This window comes from Pelophylax lessonae, assembly GCF_965119305.1.
Source record: "Pelophylax lessonae genome assembly, chromosome: 9".
NCBI classification, from domain to species: Eukaryota; Metazoa; Chordata; class Amphibia; order Anura; family Ranidae; genus Pelophylax; species Pelophylax lessonae.
Genome location: NC_138776.1, coordinates 54,714,578 through 54,731,758, shown reverse-complemented (window position 1 = coordinate 54,731,758; position 17,181 = coordinate 54,714,578). Strand labels below are relative to the sequence as shown.

Genomic DNA, 17,181 nt, shown 5'->3' with positions numbered 1-17,181 from the left:
GGGACATCCATTGTTGGCTGTCTTTCCTCTACGTTGAAGTCACCACTAACAGCTGATCGTGGGCCTGGACTGGAGTGGCTTCAGCATAGTTAAAGCGGTAGTAAAGCCCACTTTGTGATTTTTACCTATAGGTAAGGCTATAGTAAGGCTTACCTGTAGGTAAAATTAATATCTCTAATACGTGCACCGTTTAGGAGATATTCACCCTGGGTGAATCACCAGCGCATGCGCTCTAAAGGTCCAGGATACCTTTCTGGAATTTCAGAGTTTCGTGCCCTTGGCTGAAGAGACTTTTTTTGTTTACTGTGTACAATGTATGTACAGTGCATGTGTCGTGCAGAGTACACACTCAGCTCATTAACAGCATCTGTGTGATAGAGTTGGATGCCAGGAACAATGTATACACAGGACTTACATCATCAGTGGACATCCAATAGCTAAAAAAGGTCGCCACGGGACCCAGAAGGACATCAGAGATGGCGGCCGTGGGGAATGCAAAGGTGGCAGGTGCCTGGAGCTGTCAGTGATGTTGGGAGGACCGCACTGAAAGTGGTGGTGTGTAACACAGAATCCAGGTTTAAGATCCTCTCACACGGGTTTTGTTTTGCTCAGTGGGGATTGATCCACCGATCCCCGCTGAGCAGGCAGATGACAGGTCTGTCTCCGCTCTGTGTGCTGAGACGGATCTGTCAGATCCCCGCTGTCCTCTATGGGAGATCAGATGAAAATGGACTGCCTGTCCGTTTTCATCCGATCTGATCATCCAGACGGATGGAAAATAGGGTTTCCATCTGTCTGGATTTCACGTACAGGATCGGATCAGATAGCAATGGGTGTCAGCGCTGACATCCGCCGTTCCATAAAGGTGCATGGAGCATCCAATCAGGTCCGCCTGAATAACTGACAGGTGGACCTGATCGGAAAACCTGTGTGAAAGGGGCCTTACTGCGCATACTTGCAGAATATGGCAAACCCTCCCCATTGAGTTTAAAGTGGAAGTCCACTTTTAAAATCTCTAAATCTATAGGCATCCATGATCTAAGACTATGATGATATGACTATGATCTATCTAATCCTGTAAAGAAGAAATCAGTATACATACCTTTTTTGAAGCCGCTCCAGTCCGGTCTCCAGCAGCGGAAGCTCTGCAGAGGGAACAGCCAACAACAGCTGGGAAATTAATGGGAAGTGACGTAACCCATTGAGTTACTATGGGGCTTCCGTTGTGGGCTGCCTTCTCTGCACTCACCTCCACAGTGACAGCTCAGCGTGGGACCGGACCAGAGTGGCTTCAAAAAAGTTACGTATAGTGATTTCGACTTTACAGGACTAGAGAGTCTTAGATCGTGGATGCCTGTAGATTTAGGGCTCTTTCACACGGGCGTTCCGTATGTCCGTTTTTCATCCCATCCGTTTGCGGATGAAAAACGGACATAATGTATCTCTATGTAAATACAGATGTCAGCGGATGATTATCCGCTGACATCCGTTTTTCGTCCTTTCCGTTCAGTTCAGTTTTTTGGAACGGAAGAGAAACCTATTGTTTCTTCCGTTCAAAAAACGTAACGGACGCAAAAACGGATGTCAGTGGTGTCATCCGCTGACATCTGTATTTACATAGAGATACATTATGTCCGTTTTTCATCCGCAAACAGATGGGATGAAAAACGGACAGACGGACCAGATGACACAAGTGTCATCCGTGTCCGTTTCAAAAAAAAAAAAAAAGGATGACCTGATCGGGCAAAAAAAACTGAACGCCCGTGTGAAAGAGCCCTTAGAGATTTTAGTGTTAGGGTGGACTTCTACTTTAAATAAAAAGTATTTGTGAGTGAGAAGGAAAAGCTCATAACTGCTCCGCTCTCATTACCAGCTGCTCAGATCTCTGACTTTTGAAATAGACTCCACCCTGTGTAGGATTTATACCGCCAGCAGCTAAATAAAAAGCCTGGTTGTTAACACACTCGAAGCGCTATACTGTAAGTTTCCATATTTGCTGCATCTATCTCATTAGAAGCGCGTGAATAAATCTGCAGTTCATCGTCTGTTGTGCTGGAGCAGCCGAGGCGCAGGACAATGGGAGCAGATGTGAGGACATGATTCCTGTGTATATGATAAATTCATTATGCTCCCCCGCTGCCTTCTAACTCAATAGACCTTCACTGGTTCCGTAGATTAACAGATGGGGGGTCACCAGGTGCCAAGACATGATGGACACATTGGCGATTCTCCTAAACTACAAGAGCTTGAAGTTGGACTTCAGACCTTCCGTTCAGTCTTGCAAAGTTGTACCGGCTCCTCTCCTGTACTGAAATTGATTACTCTGATTTCACTGCACACTGTGAGCTTTTCACTGTGTGCATTAGAAGCTGCAGCAAGTCAGACAGAGCCCACCTCTTTTGCTGGCTGGAAGACATCCAGCATTATCTAGGACTTCTCCCTAGCTTGACCCTGTCCCACCCCTTTCATTTGATGGTTTTCAGTTCTTTTAACCACAGAGACTCCACATCATATATGGATCGTTACTGCTGTTTTCAGGGTGTAAAGTACCATCCCATTAGCCATGACCTGCCTGCACTGGATGGACTGATACCAGTTTTATAAAGTGTTACTAAACCCACAACAGTAAAATCAGTCTGTATATGCAGTAAAGCATGCTTGTTATACTCACTGTGGAACCTAAGGGGTTAATCCTCTGCATTTTGTAAAAAATATCTAAATTTAAGCCATTATTTTTTGTGTCAAAGAGAAGTATCATTCTTAATTCAAAAGTTTTCCTTTCCTGGATAGTTCTGAAATTCCCTTTGAGAACTAAAACATTGAGGTCTTCTATAGTGTGGTCCGGTTGTGAAAAATGATGTCCCACAGGTGTGCAGAGACTACACATGATGTCCCACAGGTGTGCAGAGACTACACATGATGTCCCACAGGTGTGCAGAGACTACACATGATGTCCCACAGGTGTGCAGAGACTATCTCTGCACACCTGTGGGATATCATTTTTCACAACCGGACCACACTATAGAAGACCTCAATGTTTTAGTTCTCAAAGGGAATTTCAGAACTATCCAGGAAAGGAAAACCTTTGAATTAAGAATGATACTTCTCTTTGACACAAAAAAATAACGGCTTAAATTTAGATATGGGTTTCCTTACTCATTATCCTACAGTTTTACGACCCCCTCTGTGACTATCCCCCCCACCTTCCCCCGTCTTCAGCTCTCCCTCTGTCTTATCTCACTAACTATGCTAGTTTTATTACCATTGCCAGTTAAATTTGTTTGTTTTTCTCTTTTTTTTCCTTTGGCTTAGAGATTGTGTGTTTTTTTACCATTCTGCTAAACATTTTGTGAATCAGTACTGCTTGGATCTTGAAGAAGGGGACATACCCCGAAAGCTTGTCCTGAAAAATTGTATGTTAGTGCAAATAAAAAAAGTATCACGGACAGTACTCAATTGTCTCAGGCCTAAAATAAAAAACAAATTTCCATACAAAACAATGTACCGCTTTTAGCACAAAAATTCTGACATAATCAGACCGCCAGGGAGGTTAAAGCGGAGTTCCAGCCTAACCGCACACTCACCTGTCCCACGGTCCAGCGATGCGCCGTCTTCTCCCTCTCTGCTCCGCGGCGCCGGCATCACTGATGTGGGCACCCGGCTGTGACAGTTTGCGGCTTCACAGCCAGGTACGCACTGCGCATGCGCGAGTTGCGCTATGCGCCGTGATTGGCCGGCAATCTTCTGGGACCTCTGACATGTCCCAGAAGATTGCAGGGAGGGAGGGAGAGAGGAGAACTTCTGCTCAGGGCGCCACGGCGCTCCGAGCGGAAGTGGGAGCGGGTACATGTCAAAACTAGGTACCCGCTTCCCCCCCCAAAAAATGACATGCCAAATGTGGCATGTCAGGGGGTTAGGACTATTTAAAGCGGAAGTTCCACTTTTGGGTGGAACTCCGCTTTAACAGAAGTCTATACAAGTCACAATGAAATTGCAAAAAAAGTAGTGCAGGATCCTATTTCAAAGTCGCTTGAGTCGCAACAATTTGAACGTTTCCATTGCCAGCAAAGGGATGCAACTTGTCATGCGATTTTTGGCCTGTTAAATTGCATGACAAATTGCATTGGTGTGAACCAGGGCTACATGTATCTGTTTTAGTACCTGATAATTTGCACGAGTGCTTAGTGTCAATACCGGTATCAATGCAACGCTACAAAAGAACCAGTAATGACACCACTGCATCCAAAATAAGGTCAAATAAATACAGAATGATTTCCAAGCTCAAACTTACCAACCAGCCAGCGGACCCGATCGTCCGCCGGTCACTCGCGATCGTCGGTAGAGAGGGAGAAAGGCAGGCGGCTAATGTAAACAAGCCGCCTGTCATTCTCCCCGGTGTATGAATGATGATCATACGGTTCTACTACGTAGAACCGTTGATCACTGTTCATACATCTCAAGCCACAGCCAATCACAGTTAGAATCACGCTCCTAGGGACACACATAGCCCCCTCCCACTCAAAAAAAAGGTTAACCCCTTCACTGCCAGTGTAATTTTACAGTAACAGTGCATATTTATAGCACTGATTCCTGTAAAAATGTCACTGGTAACCCAAAAAGTGTCAAAAATGTCAGTCAAGAGTCCGATCTGTCCGCCGCAATGTCGCAGTACCGCAAAAAAATTGCAGATCGCCGCCATTACGCGTTAAAAAAAAAAAAAACAACAAAAATCTTTCCCTTTGTTAGTAAACGCTATAACTTTTGCGATAACCAATCAAAATACGCTTTTTGGATTTTTTTTTTTTTTACCAAACATATGTAGCATAAAACAAATTGGCCAAAAATGTTAAAAAATTTTGATTTTTACATTTTTTTGGGGGGAATTTCATATAAAAAAATGTGAAAAATATTGTTATTTTTGCAAAATTGATGCTCTTTTTTTGTTTATAGCGCATGATCAAAAAATCGCACAGGTGATCAAATACCACCAAAAGAAAGCTCTGTTTGTGGGAAAAAAAGGACGCCAAATTCGTTTTAGGTACAGCATCGCACGACCGCGCAATTGTCCGTTAAAGTTACGCAGTGCCGAATCGCAAAATACAGTAGGCCCTATTCAGGAAGGGGGTAAAATCTTCCGGGGCTTAAGTGGTTAAAGCAACGCAGTGCCGAATTGCAAAAAATGACCTGGTCATTAAGGGGGTAAAACCTTCCGGGGCTGAAGTGGTTAGGATGAAAAAAAACCTTCTGCCTTTACAATCCCTTTGAATCTAAAGAAAGTTCTCAGGAAGTTAAACTAGCTGGATTGTAAAATAGACTCACGACAATCTCCAGAATACATAATTATACCAAATGAAGTATTTACTTTCCTTCACATCTTTAGAAACGGCTCAGATTTGATTCCAGAAATTCCCAGAAATGTTTTGTTTCGGCGGTGGAAGCGTTCGCTGTTTTGTATTTCTTTGTGCACAAGATTCTGGTCCCTTTCCAGTGCTCATTACCATCAGACGTTATTGAATTTATCGTTTCTTTCCTTGTTTGGCCATAACGAGCATTAATTTATATTAACTGGCGGTTTCCTGTCAGGACAATCTGGACGTGGGGGATTTATGATGTGTTTCTGGTAAGATGACAGGACATTCGCAGCTGTGAACTCGCAGTAACCCTGTCACGCGGCCCTGGCGACAACATACCGCCTGCAAGGCATCTTTAAAAATATAAAAAGCTGCTGGGAGAGGCCAGCATGAAGAGGACCTGTCACTCACTGATGGCCATTTGTAAAGAATTTCTCTACCTAAGAATGAGCCATCCCACTAAGACACAAAGGGTCAACATCGTTGTAAACCCTTCCATATAGCCATTGAAGTGATTGGCCTCAGGTGATGCACAGAGATGAGACAAATCCTCCTACATAATTTGTACCTGTTTATCTGCTGTCTTCTCTATATCCATTCAAAGTGTAGAATTTATAAAGCTTAGTGAAGTAAGGTGCTGCGCTAGAAACAAAGAAAGTATATATCAGTCCAATAAGACAATAGGTCAATAGGTCCATCCATCCACCAGGGTCAGCTGTTAAGGCAAATAGGTGCTACCACCACCAGATCACCTCCAGCCACACTGCCTCTTACCGTCCTGTTAATAATGCAAAGCATCCATGTCCCACTACAGGCTCATCCAGAGTTCATATTCAGTGCCCAGTAAGGCCAGATAATGGTCCGGGATCAGGCAGGCTCCCAGGAAAGAGTCACACAAAATCCCAGGCTCAGGATCCGATCCCCAGGGAGGAATAACAAAAAGGCCCAAGAATAGAAACACACTCAAGAGTAGTACGTAAGAAATAAAGGGCAATATTTATTTTAAAGCGGTTCAACTCACATAAACATGCAGAGCAGGGTCAGTGTGTATATACAGTCCGGTTTCCAACCAACAAAATGGCCGCTGCGTCCTTGGCGCGATGACGTCACACCTACCAGTCACACCTGGTTGGAGGTGATCTGGTGGTGGTAGCACCTATTTGCCTTAACAGCTGACCCTGGTGGATGGATGGACCTATTGTCTTATTGGACTGATATATACTCACTTCGTTTCTAGCGCAGCACCTTACTTTACTATATTTGTCTATGTTTTTATCCTACATATGTGCAGCTGCCGGGTGTATTGGAAGTGATTTTACTTTATTGTATTATTGATTGTTGTATTAGTGGATCCAAGCGCAGCTACTCTTTGTTTAATTTCTAAAGCTTGTCTGAGCTTTCAGCAAACAGGGGGAGGACAGCTGAAGTTACACACTGCAGAGCTCAGTGAGGAGAGCTCTGAGATTTGATTGGAGGGAAGGGACACACCCCCTTAGGCTGTCAATCATAGGCTGTGTGCTGGAGGTCCCTCCCAGTCCCCTTTTTTCTCTTGGTTTCCGGAAAACTTGTCAGAAATAATTCATGCTGATAGCAGAGGAACAAAGCAGCAGACAGAAATAACACTTAGTGCTCTGGATTGAGACAAGTACACAGTATAGAGGGATATGCTTTGTTTATATTTCATGTCTGAGGTTTAAACACCTTAAAACTGGCAGAGAGTGTCTACGAGGAAATATCAGAATGAAAAAGAGCCCTTTACCTGATTGCCCGGGCGGAGGAACCCCGCTTATCCCTCTTGGCAAACAGAGGAAAACAGTGAGGACGGCGGCCTTATTCCCGCAACATGGTTCTATGGCGATTGGTTTTGGCACACCCTGGAGGAAAGAGAAAGGGAAAAAAAATGAGACAAGACCATACATAAAAAAATGTCCAAATAATCTCACACTTAAAAATATACTACGATATTATAATAGATATGCTAATTTCATCAAATCAGTAACTGTTGTCTAAAAAATAGTATATTTCTATACAAAACTCTTTCATTGACAGAATCAAGCAACACTGGTTTTATGCAAAAGTAAAAAACAAAAACACAGTTCAACTGTACTTAAAATGTAAAAATATTCACAAATTCACATGAAAGCCACATCCGCAATTATAATTCAAAGAAGGGAAGAAAACATTTGGCCGGACTTTAGAGGCAGAACAGGGCGCATTGTTTTCATAAAATCCATCATTTTATTTGTAAACCGTATATAAAAAAGGCTCAAGGTTTTTTACCTTCATACCTCCCGCTACTGTCAATCACAGCTAGTGAGCCAATGAGGAGAGAGAAGGGATGGGGCCAAGCTGCGCTCCATGTGTGAATGAACATACAGAGCAGCAGCTTGGGAGAGAGCCTACTCAGGTGCCTCCACAGCAGGCAGCTTGCTATGGGGACACTCGGCAGGAGGGAGGGGCCAGGAGAGCCAGAGAAGAAGAGTATTGGGGCTAGACAAGTAAGAAATGATCTCCTGCAGTGTGGAAACTGCAAGTTTCATTGCTTGCGTAGCGCCCTGCTGGGTAGGTGCTAGAGTGAGAGTATATCGTTTTTGGTTTCTCTGCTTAACAGGGAGACAGCTAGGCAAATTTATATGCTGTCTGCTTAACAGAGAGCGGTGATTGATTGGTAGAGTCTGCTCAGTAGGCACTGGTGCTGCTCATATTGTCTTGAAAGTTTCACACTGGACTGGTAGTTATTGGATGTACTGGATAGTGGGAGAAAATGTTGCAGATGAGAGCATGAATGTCTGCCCTGGCCAATTAGAAGGGGATGTGCCCCAAGGCATGCTGGGTAACTGTATTTATATCTGAAGAGCACATGGGCTCATGGTCTTCCTCTACAAAGAGAGGTCCAGGTGGGGAGGGGGCTTTCTGCCCCTCCTCAGGCACAGGCTGCCATGCAGCCTCAGGTGGGCGACCTGAGGGCCTGAATCATTGAAGCTGAAACCCATGGTTCTTTTACAAGCTGACTGAGGAAGAATGTATACGGCTCCTGTCTGGTATCACGGAGGAAGGTGATCTGCGATCAGGGCCTTGTGTGTACAGACCTCCTAAGGGGATCCCAGAGACTGTTGTTGTTAAAATTTCACTCTTTGTGCTAGAAGACAGCATACTGGGTGTAAGCTAAAGGGGACACTGGCTAGTATCTTGAAGAAGCAAGGTCCACTAAATTCCTTCTGCTACAAAGGGACTTGCTTTATTCTCTACAGCCTGCTGCATAGTGCTACTGACAGTCTTCTACACAGTTCTATTGAAGAAGTTTGTCCTCGCTTGTGAATAGGTAATTTGGAGTATCCTACTAAATCCCTTCTCCACCTTGTGAATGAAAGGGCCTCTAATAGAAAAGCCAACTTCAGCGCTTGCCTTGGTGTTTAAAATCCCCAAAAAATGGATGTGCTAACTGCATGTGTGTATCAACAATGGTGTGCAAAAATCAATAAATACAATTAATTACTGTGCAAAAAAAAAAATGGACAAACACGCTGACGTCTTCAAAGATCTCTGATGATCTCTGAAGATGTCAGCGTGCTGATGAAACGCGTAAGTTGGAACACACGCCATGACATCAGGAGGGGGCCGAGTGGAACGCAAACTGGAAGGTACACGCTAGCAGTTGCAGGTACCGCGATCCGTTTTAGTCTACCCACTCATCATGACGGTCACGCACTGTTACACATGGCTTTTATGAATCTTATGCCAATAATTTTATATGTTATACCCTGAATGTGAAAAATAAAACCTTTTACAATTGCTTTGCTTCCTTTGCATGACCCGTATTGGTGAGAGAGACATCTAGGGAGCCTGCAGGCACAGGCCAGAGATACCAGATCGGATCAGTAGTTAATTGTATTTATTGATTTTGCACACCATTGTTGATACACACATGCACAGTTAGCACATCCATTTTTTTTGGATTTTTGGATATTAAACACTAAGGCAAGCGTTAATGTTGGCTTTTCTATTAGAGGCCATTTCATTCACATACTATTTCATTCTTCAGCTGCTGCAAATTTGCATAACACAGATCAAAGCATTTCCAAACATTTAGGCTTCACACCCAGTGCCGCGAAGGTTATATCCTTACAAGGTATCATTTTTACACGCTTCTTCACCTTCCATTTGAGGATGCTTCACAAATGCTCAAAAGGGTTTAGGTCTGGAGAGATGCTTGGCCAGTCCATCACCTTTACCCTCAGCTTCTGCCCCTCCGCTCCTTTCCTTTATCTAACATTCCTCTCCTGAAATACTCTGCTCTGCTGAAGTACTATGCTCCTTCCTCTATCTAACTCTCCTCTTCTTAACCACTTCCATACCGAGTCATGTAAAATGACGTCGGCAAAGTGGTTTCTAGATCCGGGCCGCCGTCATATGACGTCGGCCCGTTCTAGCTGCTACTGCGCGCCCCCGGCGGCGCGCAGCGGCGCGATCAGGGATGAGGCTCGTCCCTCGGACATAGCCCATCACTGATCAAGGTAAACAGCCAATAGAAATTGGCTGTTTACCACGTGATCGGCTGTGTCAATCACAGCCGATCACATGAGCGGCTCCAGCACGAGCCGCTCGTTCTCTCTGCAATGCGCGCCCCCGGGGATGAGGCTCGTCCCTCGGACAGAGTCGATCCCCGATCTAGGTAAAGAGCCAATGAAATTGGCTCTTTACCACGTGACCGGCTGTGTCCAATCACAGCCGGTCACAAATGTCAACAGAGAACACGGTAACTAGCTGTCACCGTGTTCTCCTCCTCACACACTGATCCTGTGTGAGGAGGAGATTGTGGTAACAGCTAGTTACCAACTACAGTGCACCCTAAACACACTGATTGCCCCCCCCCCCCCAATAAAGAGCACCTGTCACCTGTCACTAGCCCATCAAAGTACCCGAGTACCTGTCATCAGGTACTCAGATGACAGGTACTCGGGTACTCTGATGGGCTGGTGACAGGTATTCGGGTACTCTGATGACAGGTACTCAGGTACTCTGATGACGGATACTCTGATGACAGGTACTCGGGTACTCGGGTACTCTGATGACGGGTACTCGGGTACTCTGATGACGGGTACTCGGGTACTCTGATGACAGGTACTCGGGTACTCTGATGACAGGTACTCGGGTACTCTGATGACGGGTACTCGGGTACTCTGATGACAGGTACTCGAGTACTCTGATGACGGGTACTCGGGTACTCTGATGACGGGTACTCGGGTACTCTGACAGGTACTCGGGTACTCTGATGACAGGTACTCGGGTACTCTGATGACAGGTACTCAGGTACTCTGATGACAGGTACTCGGGTACTCTGATGACGGGTACTCGGGTACTCTGATGACAGGTACTCGGGTACTCTGATGACAGGTACTCGGGTACTTTGAGTACCTGTCAACGGAGTACCCGTCATCAGAGTACCTGAGTACCTGTCACCTACCCATCAGAGTACCCGAGTACCTTCCACCTGCTCATCAGAGTACCTGACGCCTGAAGTACCCGAGTACTTGCCGCCTGCTCATCAGTACCCATCACTACTCATCAGTACTCATCAGTACCTATCGCGTATCAGTACTGATCATCAGTACCCATCAGTACAGTATCACCTATCACCTATCAGTCAGTGAGTACTACTCATCAGTACCTATCACCTGCCTGTCACCTGCCTATCGGAGTACCCGAGTACCTGCCACCTGCTCATCAGTACCAGAGTACCTGTCACCTGCCCAACAAAGTACCCGAGTACCTGTCACCCTTCATACAGCCACCATGTCCAAGTCCAAAAAGTTTTATATATGTCCTCCGTTTAAACCTAAATACCGGTGTTATGGCAGCAGATAGCTGCCATAACCCTGGTATTTTTTTAAACGGTGGACGGTTGGCTTTCCGATAAGGGTGGTCCCAGCGGCGGATTCGCCGTGGGATCACCCTTCCGGGATGGCGGAAGAGGCGCCCCCCCCCTCCCGACGCGTTCCGGTCCTTTTCCCCGCTTACCGGACCCGCCGGCAGCGGGGAAAACGATCCGGTCCCGAATCCTCACAGACAGGATGTCAAGTGAGGGCAAGCTTGCCCTCACTTGACTCTATGGTCTTGGAGGACCGGAGCTACGGAAAATGTTGTTGCCTAGCAACCGGTTTAAAGGTCCTTTTTTTTTTTTTTTTCATTTTATATTATAATTATTTTTTTTTTTTTTCTATCTTTTAGTGTACTTGTGAGATCTGAGGACTTTTTGACCCCAGATCTCACAAAAAAGAGGTCCTGTCGTGCCTATTTCTATTACGAGGAATATTTACATTTCTTTTAATAGAAATAAAAATGATCAATTTTTTTTTTTTTTTTAAACGGTGTAAAAATAAAAAATAATAAATAAAATAAATAGTAAAAAAAAAAAAAAAAAAATTAAAGCGCCCTGTCCCCGTTAGCTCGCGCGCAGAAGCGAATGCATACAGAAACCCCGCCCACATATGTAAACGGTGTTCAAACCACACATGTGAGGTATCGCCGCGATCGTTAGAGCAAGGGGAATAATTTGAGCTCTAGACCTCCTCTGAAACTCAAAGATGGCAACCTGTAGAAATTTTTAAATTGTCGCCTATGGGGATTTTTAAGTACCAAAGTTTGTCACCATTCCGTGAGCGTGCGCAATTTTGAAACATGACATGTTGGGTATCTATTTACTCGGCTTAACATTATCTTTCACATTATGGAAAAAAATTGGGCTAACTTTACTGGTTTCTTATTTTTTAATTAAAAAAAGTGAATTTTTTCCAAAAAAATTGCGTTTGGAAGACCGCTACGCAAATACGGTGTGATAAAAAATATTGCAATAATCTCCATTTTATTCTCTAGGGTCTCTGCTAAAAAAAAAATATATAATGTTTGGGGGTTCTAAGCAGTTTTCTAGCAAAACAACTGATTTTAGCTTGTAAACACCAAATGTCAAAAATAGGCCTAGGCAAGTGGCTAGGATGCATGATGATGCTCCTTGGATGTTCGGCCCCTCTATATGGCTAGGCTGTGAAAAAGTCTCACACATGTGGTATTGCCATACTCAGGAGGAGTGGCAGAATGTATTTTGGGGTGTCATTTTTGCTGTGTACATGCTATGTGTTAGGAATATCCTATAAATTGACAACTTTGTGTAAAAAAAAAAGTTTTCATTTTTTTCCCACATTTTCCAAAAACCTGTGGAAAAAAATGATATGTTCAAACGACCCATTATGCCTCATAGAATATAAGTTGGAGTGTTTGCTTTCCAAAATGGGGTCATTTTGTGGACTTTTCCATTGTATTGGTGCTCTAGGGCCTTGAAAAGTGTGATAGGTAGTAAGAAAGTTTTATGTGTATTTATGCTCCTAGAACGCCTGAATGTGCTTCTTGGACGTGGAGTCTCTTTTTGTGGCCAGGCTGTGTAAAAGTCTCACACATGTGGTATCGCCATACTCGGAAGGAGTAGCAGAATGTATTTTTGGGTGTAATTTTTGCTGTGTACATGCTATGTGTTAGAAATAGCTTATAAATTGACAACTTTGTGGGAAAAAAAAGAAAAAAAATTTTTTTCTTCATTTTCCCAAGAATTGTGGGAAAAAATTACAACTTCAAAAAACCCACCATGCCTCTTACTAAATACCTTGGACTGTCTACTTTACAAAAAGGGGTCATTTGGTCGGTATTTGTACTGTCCTGACATTTCAGGGCCTCAAGAAAGGAGATAGGCAGTCAGTACATCTGGTGTGATCAATTTTCAGTAATTGGTACCATAGCTTCTAGACTCAATAACTTTCACACAGACTAAATAATATACACTAATTTGGGTTAATTTTACCAGAGACATGTAGCAGTATACATTTTGGCCCAAATGTATGAAGAAAAATTTATTTTTTGCAAAATTTCATAATTGAAACTAAAAAAAAGTGGTTTTTTTTTCAAAATTTTTGCTCTTTTTTTGCATATATCACGAAAAAAAAAAACCCCAGTTGTGATCAAATACCACCAAAAGAAAGCTCTATTTGTGTGAAAAAAATGTAAAAATTTTGTTTGGTTATAGTGTAGCATGACTGAGCAATTGTCATTCAAAGTGTGAGAGTGCTGAAAGCTGAAAATTGGTCTGGGCAGGAAGGGTGTCTAACTGCTCTGTATGGAAGCGGTTAAAGAATATTCTGCACTGCTGGTGGACTCTGCTGCTTCCTCTATCTAACTCTCCTCTCCTGAAATACTCTGCACTGCTGGATGACTCTGCTGCTTCCTCTATATAACCCTCCTCTCCTGAAATATTCTGCTCTGCTGGATGACTCTGCTCCTTCCTCTATCTAACTCTCCTCTCCTGAAATATTCTGCTCTGCTGGATGACTCTGCAACTTCCTCTATCTAACTCTCCTCTCCTGAAATACTCTGCACTGCTGGATGACTCTGCTGCTTCCTCTATATAACCCTCCTCTCCTGAAATATTCTGCTCTGCTAGAGGACTCTGCTCCTTCCTCTATCTAACTCTCCTCTCCTGAAATACTCTGCACTGCTGGAGGACTCTGCTACTTCCTCTATCTAACTCTCCTCTCCTGAAATACTCTGCACTGCTAGACGACTCTGCTCCTTCCTCTATCTAACTCTCCTCTCAAAGTACTCGGCTCTGATGTGAACTTTAGAATGATTTGATGGGTTTGTAGGTCACCAATAAAGTTGTGTTGAGAAGCGGATGCACAGCAGAGATATTTGTTTTATTTGTCTCTCTCTGCAGTGCGCACAGTGTCAGTGTCTAGTGATGTTTTGCTGTGTGACATTTTTCTACGGTGTAATTACAGTATGTCAGTGAGTACGGCATGCCGGTGGAAAGACGAATGAGGCCACGTATCTGTTTATATGCTGACAAGATAAATGTGAGTACAAAATCCCCCCCCAACCCCCCTGATCCTGCCAGCCTCTGCTAGCAGCAACACCTAGGCCGGGATGCCAGAACAGAGAAACTCCAACACTAAAGGTGCCAATAATGGCAGACAATACATTCATATTCATTTAAATTCATGATATTAAATTAAAAGCCGAATTATAATAAAATTATATATAAAAATATATACCGTACACACATATATATATATAATTATATATATATATATATATATATATATATATATATATATATATATATATATATATAAATTTTTTTTTTTTTAAACTGTAATTTTTTTGTTATGGTTTTCGGCCAAGTGCATCCTGCATTTTTGGTTTCGGCACCAAAATTTCCATTCGGCGCACCTCTAGTGCAAACACCGTATTTTTCGCCGTACAAGACGCACTTTTTCTTCCCCAAAACTGGGGGGGGGAAGTTGATGCATCTTATACGACAAATACACATTTTGCCTGCATTAAAACTGCCCCTAACTTCGTGTGGTGCTTGCTCACAGTCCTCTTTTTATGCTGTGTGTGCTGCAGGCTGGATTTGTTGCATGTACTGCGGGCTGTGGAGACTTCTCTGACCCTCCCTGCATGGCCAGGCTGTGTGTGTTTGGGCTTCCCTCTCCCTCCTATAGCACGCCTTGTCCCCCCCTCCCGACAGTCTATCCACGTGCTGCCCGGGCACCATGTCAACGCTGAGCTTACCGGTATCCATCAATGCGGGCTGTGCCTCCTCATGTCTCCCGGGGCCACACGTCTGCCCCTCCTGCTCCATACGTTCCCGCTCCTATTTGATTTGATGCCCGTGACTGATGGGCAGAAGAATTGATCCGCCAAAGCTCCACCCCCGAATCCCGGGGAGAAGACACCGTCCTCCCTACCTCATACTGCTGCTCCTGCTCTGCCCCCACCTCGCCTACTACTCTATTGGATGCCCATGATTGATGGGCAGAAGAATGGCTCCACAAGCTCCGCCCCCGAATCACGGGGAGAAGACACACCGCCCTCCCTACGTCATACTGTTGCTTCTGGATAGATCACAGGCAGCGTGTGGTGTGTGTGAGAAAGTGTTCAGGCGGACCAACTACAGAGTAAATGAAATGTAAAATGTGCATACACACCCACACACACCTAGGGTCTAAGAGAGCCTACAGTATTTGGTTCAGAATCTCTTTTTTCTAGATTTTCCTCCTTTAAAATTGGGTGTGTCTTATATGCCGGTGCGTCTTATACGGCGAAAAATACGGTATGTCCTTGTATTACGCTTGTCAGATGCTGATTATGAGAAAACATACTATTGACCTCATACAAAATGTATCATTACTTTTCACTACTTTCAATCCTGTGCAGGAAAAAATTGTTACCTGCCTACAATCCCTAATAAAAGAAAATTACTGAACAAGAAAAAGGGGCTCCCTTGCGTGCCATCAGTGGCTTTGCTTAGGCTGGGGATGTTGTCAGGGATGAGCTTCAGAATTGAATCGGAACCCATATGAGTTATCCAGCCTGGAAGCTGTCACTGCAGACAACTAAATCCTAAGCGGCGAGGCATTCCCCGCCCAACAGACACCGGTGTTCAAAGGGGCGTGTATATGTGCAGCTGCAGAGCGGTAAATTAATGTCTCTGCCGCTTATGATTGGCTGTCCGCAACAACAGCTTCCTGGCGGGACAGCTCATACGGGTTCAGACTTGAGTCCGAACACACCTGAGCTCATCCCTAGTCATCAGTCTGCTGCAGACAGGAAGAACCATTTTCCCAGTCTCCTCTCCCTCAGTAATCTGACTGCCTAAGAGGTTGCAGCAAAGTGTGAACACAGCCAAGAAATGCTCAGGCACCAGGATTCACGTGATTGTCTCATCTCTGAGCGGGCATCTCAGTCCAGGAAGTATATATGACCCTGGATGATGGCTGAGCAAAGATGGTTCTGTCCTAGGGAGAAAAGCAAATGGAAGTATTGTCAGGGGGAGTACTGTGATCTCCGTGTGAGGGAATAAATACCTGGAGATGTTACACTGTCACATTATATAGGGGGGAAATATATACATCTGAAGGCAGGTCCGCTGTAATGTTTTCTCATTGGGCACCACATGCACTTAGAAAGCCTGTAAGAGCACAGAAGTGGTTGGTAGAAATCATGGTTTCAAAAGTATTTTGCTTCTATAATAAGAGAGAAAGGGCACAGGCAATCGATCTGCCCTTCAGCCTATTCCCATTCGATCTACACTCACAGGCCACTTTATTAGGTACACCTTGCTAGTACCGGGTTGGAACCTCTTTTGCCTTCAGAACTGCCTTAATTTTTCATGGCAGAGATGCAACAAGGTGTTGGAAAGATTCCTCAGAGATTTTGGTCCATAGTGACATCATCGCATCACGCAGTTGCTGCAGATTTGTCGGCTGCACATCCACGATGCCAATTTTCCATTCCACCACATCCTAAAGGTGCTCTATTGGATTGAGATCTGGAGTGTGGAGGCCATTGGAGTACAGTGACCTCATTGTCATGATGAAGAAAGCAGTGGTGAGATGATTTGAGCTTTGTGACATGGTGCATTATCCTGCTGGAAGGAGCCATCAGAAGATGGGGACACTGTAGTCATAAAGGGATGGACATGGTCAGAACAATACTCAGGTAGGTCGTGGCTTTTAAAAGAATGCTCAATTGGTACTAAGGGGCCCAAAGTGTGCCAAGAAAATATCCCCCACACTATTACACCCCCAGCCTGAACCGGTGATACAAGGCAGGATGGATCCATGCTTTCATGTTGTTTACGGCAAATTCTGACCCTACTATCTGAATGTCACAGCTGAAATCGAGACTCATCAATATCTTCCAATCTTCTATTGTCCAATTTTGGTGAGCCTGTGAGAATTGTAGCCTCAGTTGACTGTTCTTAGCTGACAGGAGTCACATT

At 44.3% G+C, this 17,181-nt stretch overlaps 1 protein-coding gene across 1 annotated transcript in view; it reads right to left on the bottom strand.

Moving 5' to 3' along the window:
* Positions 1-17,181, bottom strand: part of ATRNL1 (attractin like 1) — a 1,075,574-nt gene that overhangs the window by 66,489 nt on the left and 991,904 nt on the right. Inside the window, exon 28 of the mRNA XM_082267948.1 lies at positions 7,111-7,225. Within this exon, the coding sequence (XP_082124074.1) occupies positions 7,111-7,225 (115 nt within the window). The remainder of the gene's footprint in view (positions 1-7,110; positions 7,226-17,181) is intronic.